Source organism: Thrips palmi, unplaced genomic scaffold (assembly GCF_012932325.1).
Source record: "Thrips palmi isolate BJ-2018 unplaced genomic scaffold, TpBJ-2018v1 HiC_scaffold_17, whole genome shotgun sequence".
Lineage (NCBI taxonomy): Eukaryota > Metazoa > Arthropoda > Insecta > Thysanoptera > Thripidae > Thrips > Thrips palmi.
The window spans coordinates 9,273,619-9,294,655 of record NW_023144626.1 but is presented as its reverse complement, the minus strand read 5'-3'; the positions used below and the strand labels follow the sequence as shown (position 1 = coordinate 9,294,655).

Genomic DNA, 21,037 nt, shown 5'->3' with positions numbered 1-21,037 from the left:
TTCGCCACCCACACAATGCAGTCCGGATTCACCTAGTAGCACGCTCGCTGCGTCCGCATCAGATTGCCTACCGTGGCGGCCCCCTGCGCCATGGCCCCTTACGCGCACAGGGTAGGCAACCCGCGTACGCCTGTGCGTTGGATTGCCTACCTGCCAGGCGCCATGGCGCCTTACGGGCACAGGGTAGGCAGCCCGCCAACCGCCTGTGCGTTGGATTGCCTACCCGTAATTGCCATTACCATTAAGGGCTAGACATGTCCCTCCTGACGGCGGCCGGGGTTTGGCGCCACGGTAGGCCACGTCTGCATCCTGGCCTCAAGGTCACCTTGCACCGCGAGCACCGCGAGCTCCGCAGTGTGGCAATGGGTTGGCCAACCTGCACGGCCCCCGTCCTGGCTGCCCTGGCTGTGTCCGCTGCATGGCGGTGCACGCCACGGCCGCCCCCGCCCGCCCCCGCCCGCCCAACCCCAGCCACGCTAGTTTGTTCCGCCAAAGACACACCTAAACGGGCAGCTCTGCCGAACTGGAAGGCCAAAAAGGGACAAAAAAGGACAAAAAGGAACAAAATGGCGTCCCTGGCCGTAACGGGACTGCCCTTCCCGTGTTTCTCTCTCTCTCCTTTTTTTGAGCCCGTCCCAGTACGTCCCGAGTACGAATAAAGAGTCTAATGCCAAGCGGCCCCTGCGTGCCTCCTAACGACTGGGGCGGCTCTGAATCATATTCGATGACTGCAAGGCGCAGTGAGATACCGCCACACCGCTCGGCCGGTCCTGCTTGAATTACTACTCGAAAAAAAAAAAAAAAAAAAACACGCAACATTTTATCGCCTATACTTTGTCGCCACCGGCCGCCCGATAATAGTTGAATGTTGTCCTTTGGAACCTCTATTAGCCCGCTGGCCGTGCGTCGTGTTCCTACCACTTTCTCTGGAGCGCCTCCAGGACGCCGGGCCACCCTAGCCCACATCGCGATGCCCTTTGGCCGCCAGGACGACCGCCAGGACCATGCCGACAATGCAAATTGCACGCCGCTGCTGTTCAAGTTCAGCTTCCGTGTAAACAGGGCGCCGCCACTGTTGGAAATTACATTGTCACCGTCCAGTTGAAACCCCAAAAAAGATGGCGATCTTGACCAATTCATTTTTGATCTCTCTAGTTTCTCGTGAAAATTTGTTGTGAAATTGCGATTTCTTATTTGTGCAGCCCCCTTTGTTGAGAGCCTTTAGTTGTCGTGTGCTCTTTTTGTAATTCAGTTCGTTTCGTTTTTTGGTGGCAGTAGAAGGAAGGGAAAAGAAACGGAAACATCAATTTGTTCAACAACTTCTTACTTTAATAAAGAAAACAACACAGTCAATGTACAGCGGTATCTTGGGTGTCGCAATTTAGGAAGTACATGTTTTTTTTTGTTTAAAAAGTTACAATTTTGGCGGTAGGTCGTTCTGTAATTTTAGTGAGAGAGAACAACCACGCTTTGCGACAGGGCTCAAATTCATGCAAAATCGAAATTTTTAATTTACTAAATTGCAGAGGGACAACAAAGAATCCAGAAGTACATCGGTTTCAAAAATCACAATATCTTTTACTCAAAATAAATAAAATTGCATTTTTACATTCGTTGTGTTTGCCATAAAGGAGAGTGTACAGTGTTGCAATGACAAGGACTGCTACTTTAAGAAGGTAATGACAACAGAGCATACAGGAAAAAAAGAAACATTAGAAACATATTATAATATATAAATAATTTTTTATCATCTAGGTATATACAAGAAGTATACAAAATAATATTTATTTCTATGTACAATCTATGAAGATGGAACCAATATTGTAGTACGTGTCTCATCAGACTTGGGTCTCAGATCTGTTCATAGAGAGAAGAATAATTTCTTTTACCAACAATAAATTAGGCCTTAAACAAGGGAAGTGTAGAAGTTTGTACCAACGATACTGAAAGTACCGATTTCCCAAAGAAGGGTTGTGCGACGGGGACGATCACAGTCTTAGACTCAGCAAGTAATTTCAACACAAAGAGATTGCACGGTTTAATTATACAACAATATACAAAAGTAAAAAAGTCAACAATTGATGATCTTGCGTAGTGGAGATTCCAGGGTTGAGATCAGCTCCCGTCCCAGCGCATCCAACACCCTGAGGGACCACTAGCGAGGTTCGTTCCCGATTGGGCTATCGGCCGCCATCGGCCCACAGCGCACAGTAAAGCATTAATTAAGAACATTACGATTTAGTACGGTCCTGGCAAAGAACAAAAACAAACTAACAAATCGCCTTAGAGTGAATTTTTCACACAATTCATAAAATCCGAAAGGAGCTTATTTCGATGACAAACAACGCTTCCGTTAGTATCATCTAATCTCAGTCATGCACCACTTTGGTTACTAGCCCGCGATTCAAACCTTAACTGTCGAATAAAATGAAGATCCTTCGCCATTAAAAACTAGCTCTGGAGCTACACGGCCAAAGTGCTTTCGACATTCGTTTTCTTTTCATTCAGAAACTTGTTCGAACATTTGACGTGATAGCCTGTTAAACTATTCTGCTTGGAAATAAATAAGTTAAAGAATAGGAGGCTATCACCTCAAACATACACGTCTGAAGAAGAGTAAACAGGTGGACAAGCAGTTGCCCAACGCTCAAAACTTGAATGTTGTCAACTTGGCGCATCAAAAGTTTAATACTGTTTATATTTGTGTGGGCCCTTATGCTAAAAACCTAATATTAATTTTAAGAGACTCAAAATTGACAAATATCATTTGCGATTGCTGTTTAGTGACATAGCGGCCTCGTTGTAGTGCGGCCTGATTCCAAGGTGTCAGAGAAGGTACCCGAGTTTTAATTTAATCTACGAAACATCAATACAACCGCACATTAAAACTATTTAAATATAATATGCAAACAAAAAAAAAAACAGAATAATAAATTACAGCATAGCCAACAGAAAACAAGGCGAATCACAACCGACAAGAGAAATAAAATATTACGTTAAAAAACTGTACACCAGGACAGCCGCAAACCCACGTTCACACACTCACTCACTCACTCACTCACGCACACACTCACACAAACGCACTGTCACACCGCAACGCCACGCTAGCGCGGCCGGCACAGCAAGTCGTTTTCACTGCGGGCGACGTCGCACTTTGGTCCGGCTAGCTAGCTAGTCGCAGCGCAGTTCGTGCGGGTAGCCGTGCGGGTCGTCGCGCCCGATGCGCTTGTGGATCATGGCGTGCTTGAGCAGGTGCGCCTTTTGCCGGAACGCCTTGCCGCACACCTCGCAACGGAAGGGCTTCTCGCCAGTGTGCGTGCGCAGGTGCACCTTGATGTTGCTCTTGTTGAGGAAGCCCCGCGAGCAGATGTTGCACCGGTGCACGGGCTTCTCCTTGCCCAGCAGCCCGTCCGCCGTGTACACCAGGCTGGAGCTGGAGGCCACGGAGCTGGACGAGCTGGTGCTGCTGTTCTTGTTTTTGCTGCGGTTCCGCGACTTCTTGCTGCCGGCGGGGCTGGGCGTGGTGGACGTGGGCGAGTAGTGGTAGCGCAGGCCGTGGCTGGGGTCCGTCGTGGACACCACGTGCGAGGGCGGGCTGGGCGGCGCGCGCGCCGCGGGGGGAGGCCCGTTCTGCAGGCGGCTGTGCAGCAGGGACGACGCCGGCCCCGGCGGCCCCGCGAAGGACGACGTCGTGGCCTCGCGCTTCACGGCCAGCAGCCCGCTCGACGTGAACGAGGAGCACGACGTGGTGGCCTCGCGCTTCACCAGCATGGGCTGCTGCTGCACCGGGTAGCCCAGCAGCGACTGCAGCGTGGTGGGCGTCGACCCGGACCCCTGCGACCCCTGCGAGCCCTGCGACACCGGCGTGGCCGTGGGCGCGGGCGGGGGCGGGCTCACGGAGAACTGCGAGCCCGAGAAGTCCTGCAGCGACACGGGCAGCATGGTGGACTTGGTGTCGTTGGAGCAGGCCGTGTCGATCCACGCGTCCAGGTCCATCCAGGAGTCCCGTGACGCGTCGCCCACGTCGTTGACGCTGTCCACCACGCTGGGCACCGTGGTGTCCGCGATGGCCGACCCGATGAGCGCGGCGATGTCCTCGTTGTCCAGGAGGCTCGTGTAGTCCGAGGCCTCCTCCTTGATGTCGCCGCAGTCCAGGCCGCAGCCCGTGGACGAGGACACCACGTGCTGGTCCTGGTAGTAGGACAGCCCCACGCTCGAGCCGTTGGACGCCGTGGACGCCGTCGACGCCGAGTCCGACGTGTGCACATGGTTGTGGTTCTGCACCTGGGTGTTGTTGTTGTTCTCCAGGCTCGTCTCCACGATGTCCGGGGACAGCGGCGCCGCTATCGTGTGATAGTGGTGGCCGGAGATGCCGTTGATGCTGAGGTGGCCTGTGTAGCCCGTGAACGGCGGCAGGGGCTTCAGTTCGGCGAAGTTGTCCTCCGTCACGACGTCGTCCACGTCGTTGACGTCGTCAGTGGAGGAGAGGAGCAAGCTGTCCAACGTGTCCATGGCCACCTTGGAGTCGAGCGAGTCCAGGGAGCCCTTGTCCTCGTCCAGCAGCAGCTTGTACTGGTCGGGGCTAGGCAGTCCGGAGAGTCCGGACCCCCAGCACGTCATGGAGCCCATGAGTAGCGAGTCGGCCGGCATGCCCAGCAGCTCCGAGTCGCCGCCTTGGAACTTCATCGGGTAGCCGGGGGAGCTGGCGGCGGTGGCCCGGCTGGCGGGCCTGGCGGCCAGCGACGGCGGGGGCGGCTGCGGCGGGGCCGGGCGAGGCGCCGTCCGGGGCGGCGCTGGTCTCTGCGGGGCGGAGCGGGGCGGCGCAGTGCGGGGCAGTGCGGGCAGGCCGCTCCACAGCCCGCAGCGGTTGCCTATCAGCACGGCGGTCTCACTGCAGTCCATCAAGGCCTAGAGCGTGGCCGGACGCCGTCATCCGAGGCTAGGCGCACACGGCTCGCCGCGCCAGAGGGAGCAGGGCGCAGGCTGCGCAGGCTGCATCGCTGGGACCAGCGGGGAACCACCTGCAACAACGAGTCGACAACCATGAGGACCAGGACGCGGCACGGCGTGGCACGGCGCGGCGCCGCGGCAAGGGCATTGCTCCGCGCAAAGTACGTTGCCACGCGGCCCCGCCCGGACCCCCCGCGGGGCGTGGGGGCAGGCAGCCCCGCCGGAGGGGCTGGAGGGGCGCCGCGGAGCCGCGGACCATCGTCGTGAAAAGGCCGGAGAAGTGAAAGTTGCGCATCCACCACCTGACAGGCAGAAATAAGGCAAGGCGGCAGTGCTAGTGGCCGGGCGCGCCGGGGCTCGGCGGCCCGGCTCGGCTCGGCTCGGCTCCGCTCGGCAGGACTCGGCTAGGCGAGGCTCGGCTCTGCGGTGTGCAGTGCATCCTCTGCAGGAACAAGGAAAAAGAAAGTGTTGGCTCGGCTAGCTCCGCGCTCCGCACTGCGCGGGCTGGCTGGGCTAGGCCGGCGACCACGCCATTGACCCCAGCCGGACACGGCGCAGGCGGCTCGCGACGCATGCCCACGCGACTCGTTCTTCGCCACAAGCAGCCTGCGAATTCAACGACACTGGCCGCGACATCCTCACCCCACCTTTGTACCTATGCATCTCGACGTACCCTGACCCAAGGGTCCCGTTGCTCGAATCAAGAGCAGAAAAGAGTAATGACCATCAAGGCGACCAACGTCCAACCGCGTCCAGGAAGCTCAACGAAGGCTCAGTCGAAACAACGATGTCGTCGACAAAAAAGCTTATTTCTCCGTCGAAAAGACGCGAGCGCTGGTGAATTTTCGTCAAGCCCGCGTGGCCAACAGGGGCTGTTTCCAGTTCCAGTCCAGTGGCCGCTGTTTCGGCTGTTTCGACGCGACCCCTGGCGTGCCTCGCCGGCCCTCGCCCTCGCGACCATGACGGCCTGTCTGTGACACCGCCGCGCCGCGCAGCGCAGCGCAGCGCCTCGCGGAGTGATCCGATCCGATGCGACTCGTCAACCGAACCGAACTACGGCACGACGGTGACGGACACTTTTCCGCTCGGCTGGGCTTCGCCCTGGCTTCGGCTAGGCTTCGCCGCCAGCGACTGGCTCGAGACCCTGGTCCAGATCCGCTCCACTCGGCCCGAATGGGCCCGAAGTGTCAGCCGTCAGCCCACTGTGGGACGAAATACCAGCGGTTCAATCGCTGTCTTCCAGTGTCGTGAACGGACGGCGTACGATCATCATGGCAATGGCTCGGCGGCGCGGCGAGCGCCTGCGCGGCAGGCAACCAGGCTGCACCCGTATGCACCGCGTTGCCTACGGCGCCGGGCGCTCGGCCGCCCAGCAGCGCGGCAGCGAGGCAGCGCCGCTCGGACCGTCGCCGTGCTTTGTCGTCACCACGAAACCAATCCTTGCACAGCCAAAGACCCATTTTCGGCCATTTTTTCTACGAAATGGTCGACTTTCGTTTTCCTCTGTTGGGCCGGCCCCTTGTCTGACTCACCGCGAGGCGCGAGGCGGTTGGCGCGGCGCGGCCGGCGCGGCTCGCCACGGCCCGGTCGCTACAAGCCTCTCCAGGTACCGTTAGCCGGCCGCCCGGCACGGCCCCTCACCGGCCCCCTCTCCGCCCCCCTCCCCTCTCCCCTTCACCGCCCCCTTCACCGCCCCGCCGCAACCAGGCCGCCGCGGACCGGGTCACCCACTTCTGGTATCTCCCGCTCCGTCCCCCCGCCGGCTCCCTCGCCGCCCCTCGCCCGGTGTCTTTGTTCTTCCTCTCAGTCTACTTCTCTCTGTCTGACTCACGGCGCGCACGTGTCGGGGTTAATTATCGGGAGCGGCAGACACAAATTAGAAAAACGCATTTGTCTGCGGCTGTCGTGTTGTGATTCCCCTCCGCCTGTCATTCGTTCCCTGTCTTCGTTCCCGTCTTTGTGGCGTCCGTGAGTGCCGCTGCTTCGCTGCTTGCACCTGTCCCACTCCGAGCCACTCCGAGCCACTCCGAGCCACTCCGGCTTCGAACGGATGTTTATCCAAGACTCGGCCGACAGGACGACCACGACCACGCATGACAAACAAACAAACCAACAAACAAACACGCGCGCGAACGAACGAGTCAACGAACAAACACCAATTTCTTCCCGTCTCTTCCTCCTCCATCCGCTCGCGTCCAACTTCCGTCAAAAAATCTCAATCTTCCTCTAGATTCTGAGTCGTTCTTGCCCTGGCTGACACTGTACTAAACCTCGGTCCGAAACGTCCGTCAGACGGTCGCTGCGCGCGGATTGTGAAATCGAAATAAAACCATCACATCGCCGGGTCCAACTTTTTGCCCCGCTTGGCGCCGCTGCGGAGCGTCATCGCCCTGGGTCATCAGTGAAACGCGTCCCCGCCAGACGGCCGCTGAGATGGACCGCGGAAAAACAACAACACTACCGCGCTGCTCGAGAATCCCCGGCAAGCCGGCGCTCCGGCATCTCTATGTCTCTGTGTCTGCCTCTCTCCCTTCTCTCTTCTCTCTCTCTCTCTCTCTCTCTCTCTCTCTCTCTCTCTCTCTCTCTCTCTCTCTCTCTCTCTCTCTCTCTCTCTCTCTCTCTCTCTCTCTCTCTCCTCGCAGCCCATGCCGCACCTTTATGTGTGGCCGTGCGAAGTGCGCCTCCATTCCCCCATTCACGTCGTGCCGCGGGCGGCGTGGGTGCTGTGCGCGCGGCGTACCCATGCCGTGCCGTGCCGTGCCACTCCGCGTCGCCGCGGGTTTCTCGTGGGTCCTACGACGCGAACCAACACCACGCCACGCCGTGCCGTGCCGACCTTCGGCCCGCGCCACGGCGCGCCGCCCCGGACCGAGCCTTGATCCCCCCGCGTCCAAGACACCCGGCGGCGTGGACACCGCGGAGGGCCCGCTCCACTTCCCAGAGGCCGCCATTGTCTTTACGGACAATGTTAATTTCGCCAGCGGGTCGATTCCGAGCCTGTGCTTTCGTCGCGCGGTCTCTCTCGCACTCGCGGGGCGTCGCGTCCGCGGGCAAGAGAGAGACGGAGCGCCGTTCGGAATCCGACTGCAGGTTTGCCACGACTTTGGTGCGAAGCAGAATAGGAAAAAAAGGAGACTAGCGCCGCCACTGCTGCGCGGCTCGGCTGCGAGCGCCCCGGGCTACACCGCGGCCGGGCCGCGCAGCCGGCGCCGACCTGCATTAACTAAAGCCCCGGCGAAAAGTCCGCGTACTTTCTAACGACGCCCTTAACATGTCATTGCTTTTGGCCGGGCCGTTGATACGACCGGTGGCCCTAAAAGACGCTCACACAGGGGCAATTGGACCAGTCACTTTCGTCTCTCTCGCACTCACAGGGCGCCCTGTGTTGGTGCGAGGGAGACCGCAGCGAAAACCACTCTCGGAATCGGTCTGCAGGACGGGGTACGTCCACTGTAAAAAATTCCGTACTTTTGTACGGAAATGGTACAGAAAAATATAGTAGGGAGGTACGGAGAAAAGTACGGAACGTTCCGTACTTGCTCCATATGAACCCATGTAAATGGGTACGGAAAAAAGGTACGGAACGTTCCGTAGTTGGCAAGTACGGACGGTCCAGGCAAATTATTGACCAGACATGTTCCGTACTTTTTCCGTACTTTTTTCTCACAGTGTCGCACGGAAACTGCTTGCGAGTTGCGCTCTTGGCTGCCATGAGGCCATAAAGGCATGAAGGCCCCCGAAACGGCGACCGGTCCATGACTCGCTCCACGCGAAGCACTCGACCTGCCGTTCCATGAAGCCCGGCCAGCCTGTCATGAATCAACGCGAATGACGCTCTGCACGGCGCGGCGCGGCACGGCACGGCGCGGCGCGGCAGATCCGGTGTGCGGCACACTGTGCTGCTCGCTGCCGCGCCGCCTCGCGGATCGAGGGCATTGGCACACAGCGCAAGTGAGCAGCAGCGTCGCGCGGAGGGGGCAGGGAGGGGGGAGGGAGGGGCCCCCTCCAGGCTGCACTTTCACCGGCCCCCCCTTCCCCTCCCTTTTTTGCAAACCAGAATCGCGAACAGTGCGCGCTGTGCGCCAGGGCCGAGCCGTAGGGCGGCTGCAGGAATGAAATTATTGTCCAGGATGACTTGCGATTGCATTCAGCGAGACCCACTCTGGGACCGGTGACCCGGCCGAACCGCGCCGCCGTGCACGTCCGGGCCGCGCAGAAAGCTAGGGGCGGTCTGGAGGCGAGCCTGGAGGCATGCGGGGTCGACAGCCTCGGTGGGGTCCACGGCCAGGGCTAGCGCCGCGGCTGGCGCGGGGCCTTTGCACCTGCAGGCTCTACAGTGCCGCCGTCGCTCTGCCTCTGTCACTCGCACGGGTGCGAGAGAGACGGAGCGACTGACGTGTCGCGTCGACCACACGGCCGAATTTTCGACTACATCAACTCTGAGAAGAACACGGAGACTTCGACCAAGACACCGACCACAAATTTGCGTTGGCAAGATTGAAATTTTAACCGAAACTTTGACCACCATTGTGTAGTTGAGACTGACACGTAAGACTCGCAAATCTGCCTATTTTTAGATTTTTTTGTGGTCACAGATAAAAGCGTACCAGGAAGCCAATTCACGCGAGCGTCATTGTTTTTTTTTTTTTTGCCAGATTGGCGTAGTAGGACCCAGGAGTCCATTCGTCCGTCGCTGCCCCGTGCGTGACTTACTCGCGTGGTAACTCGTTTGACTGTGGGGAAGTACATCATTACGACCCAGCCCAAACTTTTTATTATTTCATTGTATCCGGCGACCAGTGCCTAGGCTAGAGGATCCCCCACGGGCAGTGGTCCCGGTCCAAGTGCCGGCCAGGGCAGTGGGCCCGACTGGGCCCGGCTGGGCCCGACCCGGACTGGGCCTGGGACTACTGGGCCTTGGCTCGGTGAGCCTCGGCGACACTGTACCTACTTTCACCGGCCGCTTGCTTTCCTCGTCTCCTCCCTCCCCCTCCCGGAGAAGGACGCCTCCGCGCCCCACCACGCATTCCAACGCCGGAGGGGAGGGGGCCGCCGCCGTGCGCCGCGACGGCGTGGCAAGGTGGGGGCAGCACGCCTGGCCGCCCCGCCGAGCCGCCAGCTGTTGGCAAAGGCCAAGTTGAAGGCTCCTCGCGGCTCGGCTACGCTCGGCTCCTCGAGTCCCGAGGGAAGAGGGATCATCCCGCGCCGCCGCGCCGCCGCGTCCCGACCCAGCGGCCTAGTGCCCCCCTCCCCGGACCTGCCGGCCCGCCGGCCTCCCGGGACAACGGGTTCCTGAGGGAACTACGACAACAGAGCGCGCGGGCGCGGCGCGGCCACAGACGCGGCCACAGAGGGCCATCACACTGTGGGCCGTTCTACAGTGCGGGGCCCTCTTGGCCGGGCGCACGGACGTACCGGGACGAGATTCGATATCAGTGCCCCGCCATGTCCATTAATCAAGAAGGACGTATCAAGTCCCGTTACCGTAATGCAATGCACCGGGACTGGCTGGCTGGGACGTCTCTGGGACCCTCTGGGACGCTCTGAGACGCACTGAGACGCTCTGGGACGCCCTGGGACGCTTCTGGGACGTGGGGGAAATTTGGGAACGAGTGGAAAGAGATCCAGATCAAACCGCGAGTCCAAGGGCTTTCTACGGACGTCGCGATGCGAGGCCGCGAAGCTCTGCTTCCTCGGCTAATTGCTCTCTCTCTCTCTCTCTCTCTCTCTCTCTCTCTCTCTCTCTCTCTCTCTCTCTCTCTCTCTCTCTCTCTCTCTCTCTCTCGCACCTTGACGAGGCGCCGCATGGGAGGGAGAGAGACGAACGCACTTAGAACCCCACAAAGAACGTTCTTTGTGATGCGAAGAAAACGGCGGCTCTGCAGCCTGCGATGCTGCGAAGAAATTCATCGCAGGCTACGAAGGACCTTTCCGTTGCCTCTCGTCATCCAACGCCAGATCAGCCTGGAAACACCTATTCCAGGACTCTAGTGCTGCCTTGCTGTCCGGTGTACTTGGCCATTCAAGGCGACCAAACACACTGCAAGCATTTCGTGGCATTGTCACGCTGTGTCCTAAAGGCCTGCTTTGCCAAACATTACCCTAGGCACCTCAAAAAAAGGACCCGAATCGCACACATGACACAGGTACCAATGCTTGCCCATCCAACGCGGAATCAATCGGAACAACCATGCGTTCCACCGTGGTCTGTACAGTGCAGCAGAGACTCCCATCTGCCACTGAGCAACGTTTGAGACTTCCAGTTAATTTGTCAGTAAGTTTGCGAGGCGCGCGCCACCACGCTCTGCAACTGCTGCAGCCACAGCCACCGGCACTTTCCCCGCGACGATGGGACACGCGACGCGGTGACAATTTCCTTTCGATTTAGAGCACTGGCGCCGTGGAGCGTCAAGTGGCACACTGGAAGCACGGACTCGAACGAGAGACTCAAAGGCGATGGAGTGAGCTGAACGCGGGGCGCTGGCTAAAGCGCGGCCAGAAGCCGGTGGAGGCGGACAAAACTCTGGACGCGTTTCGAGCTCCAGAGTCGCTAAGCAGAACTCGAACCGAACGTGTGACCCCATCAATGGATTGCTCTCCGAACGGGGAATCCATTGGTGGGGTCACACGTTCGGTTCGAGGCCTGTTTAGCGACTCTGGAGCTCAAAACGCGTCTTGGCCGCCTCCACCGGTCTTCTGGCCCACTGTGCCACGCCCTACTAGCCACCAGCCAGAGGTGAGAAAAGTGACCCGCTCCTGACCCGCCGTCATCCGCTCCGAAATATAGGTGTCGATATCTCGCAAACTAAGGGACGCACGAGTATTATGCATAAAGTGACTTGTTTTGGAAATTTTATTTCCATTTAATGTTATTTTATGGTTATTGCATGTACCGGCCACCGTTTTGGAGATAATGGCACTTGAATTTCGGAGCGGATGACGGCGGGTCAGGAGCGGGTCACTTTTCTCACCTCTGCCACCAGCCTCCCCGGCTCGGCAGCTCGCCGCCTGCAGCAGCGAGGATAGAGGGTCCCGTCGAACGCCCCCGCGCGCCGGGTTGCCTACCCGCCGGGCGCTCTCCGCCGCACCGCCAGCCTCGCCTTGCGCAGCAGTAGACACCCCTCACGGCGGCCAACGGCAGCAGTGTACCCGCAGGGTGCGCCTCGAACACCGCGATCCTACTTCAGAATAAGAATTTGGACACGCAGACGAAAAAAAAACCTCTGACGCCGCATGGAACTTTTGACAAAATATCTCGTTAAGCTGTTAAGTCGGTTCGACGAGTTTACTCCGGCCGAGCGACAACGACGCCAGTTGGCCAGCCGACGGCAAGCCAACTGCAAGCCAACGGCATAGGGTACACCGCCGACGGGACGCCACCCATCACGCCGTATTCGACGATCGACGTTCCGTCTTAACGACGCCAACGGCCAGCCAACGGGCTGCATGCCGAACAGTGCCTCGGTCGCTCTGTCTCTCTCACAGTCACGGGCGTCCCGGAGGGGAGCGAGAGAGACGGCGCCACGAAGCACGGCCCGGAATGAGTGCCGCGGCCGAAGCGCGGTCGTTGGATCGGAGCGATGCGTTCGGCTCGCATGAGCACAGCACAGCGCAGCACAGCGCCCGTTTCAGGGCCCTAGGAACCGCTGCGTCCCCGCGGGCCCGCGACTCCACGTCACGGCGGCAGCAAGGCGCGGCGTGCGTTTCCTGCTGCACTCCTTGGGGCACGGTCGTAACCTAGCGACCGAATTGCACTAGATTCATCCATATTTTTTTTGCCTCGCGGTGAAAGAAGGAAATGACGGGAAGTCGTCCTCATTTTCGCATGGTCTCCGAAAATTGGCGACATATTGCACCGGACATGTGCATGGCCGTGGTCCCCTCCAGGCAGCCCCGAGCGGCGCGCCACTGCCGCACCCCGCCGCGCCACGGCATCGCTGATGGCCCACTTGCTAACACCGGTACACCGGCGGCGCGCGGCGCGGCCCGGCGGCCCACTGCGTAGCGCCAGTTGGATGCATACGTGCGGAGGCCGCGAGCCGCGGACGGCCAGCGCTGGCTGGAGTCGGTTAATTAGCAGATAGACATCAGTTTGATTCGGTACAAATCGGCGACCGCGATACCATCGGCTGGGACTGCTCCGCCTTGGGGACGACCCGACCAGGGATGAATGACCAGCGACCCAGCGACGTGCGGTGCGGTGCGTTCTGCTGGTTTGGCCGTTCGGTTCGGCCGTTCGGTTTGGCCCCGCCCGCACGTCGCACGTCGACGGCTACCCTGTGGGCTCGGCTCGTCGGCCGGCTCGGCTCCGGCTGCACCCTGCTTCGGGCGGGCTCGGCTGCGCTCGGCTCGGCTGGGGCTCGGCTCGGCGCGGCCCACCGGAGCGGCCATACCGCTAGCCAGCCGGGCCCGGCCGCTCCGCCGTGAGGCCTGGCTGCCGCCCTGCCGCCCTGCCGCTGGCCCAGCCAGGCCCAGCCCATACCGCTGGCCCACTAATTTTGAGAACGCGGCGCGGCCACGTCCGGAACGGCACCTGTCTGCCTCTGACGCACTCGCGGGGCGCGCGGCGCGGGGCCCCTCGCCGCCGCGGGCCGCCGCGGGCCACAGGGACGGCGAGCGGTGAGCCCCAAAAGGGGCCACGAGTTGGCCCGGCCGGCTCGACTCCAGCCAGCCCATCGCGAGTTCGACGCCGGCCCGCCGTGCGGTTCGATTTTGATGCCTGCGGTACCGGTTCGAACAGTTAACATCCGAGGAATGCCCCACCGGTAGCAGAAACCGTACGCGGTACGCGTATGGAGCCACGTTATCAACGAATTGATGCCTTGCCAAAGGTCGGGACGGGCTCTGGACGAGGCTCTGGGAGCCGCTACAGCCGCAACGCGTCCAACCTGTACCGAGCCAAAAGTACACTGCACACTGCCTGCCAGACAAACTCCTGTTCAAAAGAAAAAGAAACACATGCATGCACACTGCAACGTCGGATAATGTATGCCGATATAGCATATTCATACGACGTTAATTATCGACATGGAAATATAATATGATACAGAAAGGAAAGATTCACATGCAAGGAAGGAGTACAAAAGTTTCAAGTTGCCAAAGTGTGGCCATGCATATATATTTTTTAGAAGGAAGAAGAAGGCACAAGAAAATAAAAATTTTAAAAAATACAGGTGGAGAAAAAATTGCGGTTAATTGGGATAGGGGTTGGTTGGGAGGGTAGGAGTTGGAGTATTTTGGGGTGGGTCGACGTTTTTGCGGCATTCGCTTTTTACTCTATCTCTCTGACACACGTGCCACTTATTCACTCTCGAGAGTCTCATGAATGACACATCCCGAAAAAAAATGATAGGAGACTCGAAGCTATCGGGAACAAAACGAGGAATCCATTCATAGCCATTCGTGTCACGACAAGGAAACTGGGACACGACACGCGTGGAAGATGTGTCATCCATTTCTTTTTTATTTCAACAACAGCAGCAATAGGTGTTGCAAAATGAATTTCATCGGAAAAGCTAACTGGCTTGATCAAAAAATGCAAACAGCTTTTTCTTCCTGCCATGGGCATGATTTCTGAAACGAATGGCTAAGAAGTATATCCTAGAAAGATGTGAGACGCGTGAGTTCCATCCTGGAGGGGATGGACTCTCCCGATAGCTGATATGCTCACGGTTTACGCATCGGAGGTCTGTGGGTTTGGATTCAAAGCTCTCTGGGAGGGTTTAGTGAGGCTCCGAAGAACCGGACAACGCTGAACCGAAATATGAAAGACTGGAAGAGGAGCCCAAATGGATTGGGCCGCTGGAGGTGCCGAGTGTGTTAGGCGGAACGCCTCGCCCGCTACAGGCTACAGAAAAGGCAAGGCACTGTGTCAAATGTTCGTTTTCGTGTTGTTTCTGTACACAGTATTCAGTTACTGGTCACCCTCGCATGTATATGTAAGTGTCACAAATAAAAAATGGTGTTGTAGAAAAGCAAACGATAGAGCGAATAAGAAGTGGAACGTATCCATTCATGTTAGTGTGTGATAAACAATGGCCCTCCAGCCGAAATAATATAGTGTCGACGCCACGTCAAATCGTGACAAATTCAAACTAATTTCATTTCTTTTTAAAATACTAAACCATTGTTGAGATAATATTAACATATTTAAGCACTGATCGATTACATTTCTCTGTGCTTCCAAACAGATTGTTACAGTCACACGATGAAATGGACTGAATGCAGACATGAAAAATTCCATTCAAAATGTCTTCTCCCTTTGCCATGAAATTAGTTCAAGTTTGGTCCGACTCTCGTGGCCTGCTCCGTAGAAGCGGTGCATGGACAGGACAAGAAGAGCGCGTCCGAGAAGACACCTCGCAGCGCAGTGGCTGCGGCCAATACCTACCAATCAAAACAACTCAACGCGAGGCTTCCGCCAATCACAGCGCCCCTGGCTCGTCGCGAAGAACTTCCTCTACCCGTCCCAGTTCTGGCACTGGACGGCAGCCGGTAGGCCCTCAGGGACAACAACAAAATAGTGTTGAAAGAATTTAACTATTTTTTGTTCATTCTTGGGGGAATCTGAGTTAATTTGCTAAATTACTTGATTCATTTAGTAAGATTTGGGCAAGATTTCTCTTACAATCGCAATTAATTATGTTCGACAAAATCGAACTGAAACTAATTTTAAAACAAACGGGCAACGTGACCAGACAGAAACAAAATGAAAAACACTTTCTCACACTAATTTTTGTGGGTACGACTTTAAACAACAGTTTTATCTAGTTTATGGTCACAACAACGTTGCCCCGGTGCGTGCGTGAACTAGCCTTCTTCGAGTTCCTATCGGCTCTTGTGATTGCGCTCGCCCCGAGCTGTGTCCTTTTAAAAGGAAACTATTGACAGGTGCTGCTCTCTGGCGGCGCGGTGGCGCGCTGCGTTGTGAACCCGAGGGGCCACGGTGGAGTCCAGTGGCCGCTTGGCTCGCTTTGCCCACCAGGTGTATTGACCGTCAAAACCATATCTCCGTGGGGGCAGACTCTTCCAGGGGCTATCTCCGCCAACATCTCCGATACATCCGCCCCGGGGCGGCGGTGGCAGTAGATGTTGTCAACACGAAGGCAACGCCCGCCGTCTAGCGCGGGGATGCACGTGAACGTGAACCACACTGGCTCAAACCAAAACAAAACCAGCGGCGTGAAAACGGGTTTGGCACGACAAATCTCAGATCGATGTTTCCACCTCTACAGTGCAAACATTATTAAATTTTGAAAATCCAGTTTTACCAAGCTTTTTTGAATACAGAAAAACTTTTTTTTATCGATTTTTTACAGTAGCAATTAACAACACTGCTTGGTGGAGGTGTGGGGGCTAATCTACTGACATTTCGTCTCTGAACAGGCGAAGTCGACCACAGAGTCATCGAATCCAGAGTCACTCTGCGGATTATTTTGGAGCGATCGCGAAATGTTGCGAAATGTCGTCCTGGACATGCGAAACGCGGTCCCGTTACAGGAGAGGCGGCCCACCTCCCAGCGGAGGGGCACGGGGGGACGGGGCGCTGGGGGGCCCACAGGGGGGACCCACAGAGCGACTCACACCGCTACGCGTCGCCGGGCCCCAAGCAGGCCGCCTCGGGAGGGCCTCGGGCGGGTCGCACCGGGTGCAGGGCAACTTCCACCCAAAATCGGCGGATCGCGAATCGAACGGGACGGGAATGGGCGCGACAGAGCGGTCCGGCGTCGCCGTGTCGTCGGGGAGCTCGCGAGGCTGTGGAGGTCTGGATGACGGTCGATTTACACTCTTAGGGCGCCAGCAGTGGCATGGCTCCACCGGGGCTGCCTGGCGGCTGCCTTGACCGCGGCCAGGGCGGCGCACTTCGCAGCACGCCGGCCGCGCCGAGAACTTATCTGTATACTTCTGGTCTGAGCCCCGCCACGAAGTCCGAGAAGGACGTGACGGTGGGTGCGCTGTGCTCTGCGTTGCCACGCGTGGAAGGCTGAGGGAATTCCACCGCCTGAAGGTACAGCCGGCGCCAGTATTTGAACCCAGGTCAACCTTCCCAGCCGGCGCTCCATGACAGGCACCCGCACACACACCGGCTCCGCTGCGCTCTCGAGGAATGTGCGCGGGGCTCAGACCAGACTGCACTCTCTGGATTCCTCTTTACCTGGTTGAGGTAGCCACCGTTGGAGGAGGTACGACGAAGGACCCAATGCTCTCCGCAAGGGGAAGGGGTTAAACCCACCCATGGTCACTGTGTGTGTGGTGCTTGTGGTGATAGGGGACAGGGCCGCTCAGCCCACGAGGACGCCATGAGGAGCGTCAGGCCTTCGGGCAGGCCGTCAGGCGGGGTGTTGGCGCTCGAGCGACCCCATCGCTCAAACTGGAGGAACTGAGGAACGACAAGAAAAAAACAGGGGGAAGGGGTGGGTGGGTTCTATGAGAGAATCAAAGGGGCGGTAGGCGTAGCGACGCTAGGGTTAACTCACGGTGTGACCGTCAAGAGGGGGGGAGTATCCTTGCAGTATCCTTGCAGTAGTAATCCAGAGGGCGGCGGTGCAGGGGTGGCGAGGTATCCAAAGGCACACAATCACTGCACTGTATCGCACTGGCTGCACTAGCGTGCACTAGCGAGCACTAGCGCCCCAAGCGGGGCTGGCCAAGGGGCTGGCGGCCGCTGCGGCCTCCGCCGTCAGTCCGAGCCATGCGCACCAACAAACAGCGTCACACTTGTCACACGCTGTCTCGTGTCACAGTCACACTGGTCACACTGGCGAAGGCGCGTAATCCAATCACAGGTGTGGCCGCTGCTTGGTGGCAGCACGGCTCGAGGGCGTGGCGGGCGGGGTGCGGGGTGGCGGCCCTCGCAGGTCGACGTGGAGGTTAGGGTCCGCGGGACTCGACCGGGGCGGCGCGGAAGACGCGGACGACGCGGACGTACGCGACGTGGTCGTCTTGACTGGCGGAGCTGCACTGCCAGGCGGCGAGGCGGCCGAGGGAAGGGGTCCGGAGGGGCTCGGCCCGGCAGGCCCGGCCGTCGGCAGGCCGTCGGCCCGCTACGCGCCACGCCCCGCCACGCCGCCGCGCCACCGACGCGGCCCGAACGGAGCCCCGAGCGCACCCGAGCGGCCGTCGACGGCTCCGGACGAACACGAGTCCGGCTGGCCGGCCGGCGGGGCTCCGGGAAGAAAGAAAGGTGTGCGGGGAGGACGCTCCGGGATGCAGGGAAGGCCCAGGCCAGCCTCCAGGCCTGCTTCTAGGCCGGCAGCGCGCTCTCCAAACGCGGGGCTTCCGTCGCTAAGAAGACGCTCTCGCCCTTCTTTTTGTTGTTGGGACGTTAGGACCCACCGGTGCATTTATTGCCCCGCTGTGGCCACTCGACCACACAGCAGGAGCTCTGCAGGATACACTGTCCAGACGTGTCTTGGAAAGTCAGGACATCTTTAAAGCCCTTGCAAACTCATCCGAGATTAGTTTCGCGGTGTTAGTGCTGTCGAGCGGAGGAGGGGCTACTTCTTCTCTCAAAGAGACCTATTTCGACTTAATCATTTGCCAGGCAACATCCCCGCCTCCGCCACCGAAGGCGACCGAAGGCGACCGAGGGCAGAGCACCATGAAAACAGCCAGCAGCACTGCGACCTCTGCCCCTTTCCACACTGCAGTGGTCTGCATATTCGAGCCGAGAGCGACGAACTGAAGGGAATGGAATGGACAGTGGGTGCCCCTAGGTGCCCCCGGTGGCAGTGCGGTGGCAGTGCGCAGTGCGCAGTTCGGACTGGGGCACGGCGAGCACAGGAAGTGAGTGCTTTCCATAGTCATTTCGATGAAATGGAACTGAACTGTGCGACGCGGTGGTGCCTGGTGGCGGTGCCTAGCTAGGTTGGCCGTGCCCCGGCGGTGCCGCGGTGCCGCACACAGTGTGCACTGCTCTTCTCACGGCCGCTGACTTCGACTTTCTCCGCGGGGACTCGCGAGGCGCTTCGCGTCTAGCTTGGCGTCTAGCTTGGCGGACCCACGGCGGGGCGAGGGGGCTAGGAGCGGCAGCCGGGCAGCCTGGCGCCCAGCGGCCTAGGCGGCCTAGGCCATGACAATGGCGGGGCGGCGGGGCGCGCGCCGACGGGCAGCCCACCGCGGCGGCGCGTCGCGGAGAAGAGGGTCTCAAAGGCTGTGAGGACGCAGCGACCGCCCAGCGTTTAGGTCTCCATCTCGCATAGTCTGCATTGTGGTCGAATGTGTGTGTAGTATGTGTGTGTGAGTGAGCGTCGGCCCTCCTTGCCGTGATTCGGCGGGACACGGGCGTGCAACAATTGGCGGTGCACTGCCACAGTGTACTGTACGTGTTAATTGGCCGTCCGGCGGCACGCAGGCGGCACAACAGACGGCACGCGCGCCGCGCTCCACGCTCGTGTGCCCGCGCTGGAAGGCTGGAGGGAGGGCTGGATGCGAGCGGTTGTCGGTCTCTCTCGCACTCGCGGGGGCGGCCGGGGCGGCCCGTACGGGTGCGAGAGAGACAGAGAGGAGGCTGGAAGTGGGGCCGGCCCTGTTGCCGGGAGATACCCGCAGCCCAGCCGTGAAATGCTTTTATGAACTTGAATCGGATCAACGCGTTGCGAATCATTCATTGCTTTGCTCTCATAAATTTGCATCAAATCTGAATTCCGGACACTTGGGTTCCTCGTGTTGCCAACATCCCAAGGAAAAGAGCCGCGTCGTATGCGGTCCCAGGGGTGAAAATCGCGAAAATCGGCACAGGTGGCCCCGGGGGGAGTCGAACCCACGACAATGTCTGGAGGTGCGTGCGCCGCGCTCAGCGTGTGTCGCGTTAACGCGGCGCATTAGCAACTCTAAGCAGGCGAAGCAGGCGAGGCAGGCAGGCCCCGCCAAACGGATTCCCGTTCCTCGTAATCAATAAGCGTGCTGCGTGGCGAGGCCCGCTGGCTGTGGGTGTGCAGCTGTACAGTGTACACACCAAGTCGCCGAGATCCCGTATGTGACTCGAAGAAATTCCCGGTCCCTGGCGACCGCCTTCCGTTAAATAGCAGATCAGCGAGGACTCTGCCACAAACACTACAGCATTTAAAAAAAATTTCCCCTAAGTTTGTCTCGTTTCAAAATCACGGTGTAGTGTAAAAGGGTTGCGAGAGGCCTCTCGTCTCGCGTCGTTCGTCCTTTGGGTGCCAGGCTCACCTTGATTGCCTTCTTCGCTCCGTCCGTGGCGCCGCGGCCGCGCGCCGCTGTCACGGTTTTCTTATCAAGCGTGCCATGACCCCGAAATCTGGTTGCCCCTCCCCTCCCCTCCCCGCGTGAAAAGCCCGCCACGGGTCCCGGCGGCGCATCACAGTGTAATTCCGCGCAGGGTGGTCGTCTCTCTCGCACCCCTGCGGGGCCTACGGGACGCGCTAGAGTGCGAGAGAGACAGAGACGGGGTGCAGCCTGCCGCCAAGCCCCGCTGTAGGGCATCTTGCTGCGTGACGCCGGCGTGTTTAGTGTGGCGGTGCCAGCGTGTCGCGTGTCGCGTGTATCGCGGGCCTCTCGCACCCTCGTTCGCGAGGCGCGTCTGTCTCTCTCGCACCCTCGTTCGCGAGGCGCGTCTGTCTCTCTCGCACCCTCGTTCGCGAGGCGCGTCTGTCTCTCTCGCACCCTCGTTCGCGAGGCGCGTCTGTCTCTCTCGCACCCTCGTTCGCGAGGCGCGTCTGTCTCTCTCGCGCCCTCGTTCGCGAGGCGCGTCTGTCTCTCTCGCCCCTCGTTCGCGAGGCGCGTCTGTCTCTCTCGCACCCTCGTTCGCGAGGCGCGTCGTCTCTCTCGCACCCTTTTCCACGGTTTTCTTATCAAGCGTGCCATGACCCCGAATTCGGTTGCCCTGCCCCTCCCCCCGCGTCGAAAAGCCCGCCCTGACCCGTTCCGGCGGCGCATCAGTGTAATTCCGCGCAGGGTGGTCGTCTCTCTCGCACCCCTGCGGGCCTACGGGACGCGCTAGAGTGCGAGAGAGACAGAGACGGGGTGCAGCCTGCCGCCAAGCCCCGCTGTAGGGCATCTTGCTGCGTGACGCCGGCGTGTTGTTTTGCTGGCGGTTGCCAGCGTGTCGCGCTGTCGCGTGTAT

General features: G+C 59.1%; 1 protein-coding gene and 1 long non-coding RNA gene across 2 annotated transcripts; both read right to left on the bottom strand.

The window, feature by feature from the left end:
• Positions 1-1,307: 1,307 nt before the first annotated feature.
• LOC117643842 (ichor) lies at positions 1,308-4,728 on the bottom strand. Its single transcript, XM_034382958.1, has one exon. It carries the CDS (start codon positions 4,684-4,686, stop codon positions 3,172-3,174), a length of 1,515 nt encoding a protein of 504 aa, XP_034238849.1. The 5' UTR covers positions 4,687-4,728; the 3' UTR covers positions 1,308-3,171.
• A 97-nt stretch (positions 4,729-4,825) lies between these two features.
• Positions 4,826-17,799, bottom strand: LOC117643485. The gene is made up of 3 exons (XR_004587619.1): positions 17,427-17,799; positions 17,105-17,329; positions 4,826-5,021 (listed from the first exon to the last, which is right to left on the bottom strand). It is a non-coding gene; the product is annotated as an uncharacterized LOC117643485 (long non-coding RNA).
• Between the last annotated feature and the right edge of the window lie 3,238 nt (positions 17,800-21,037).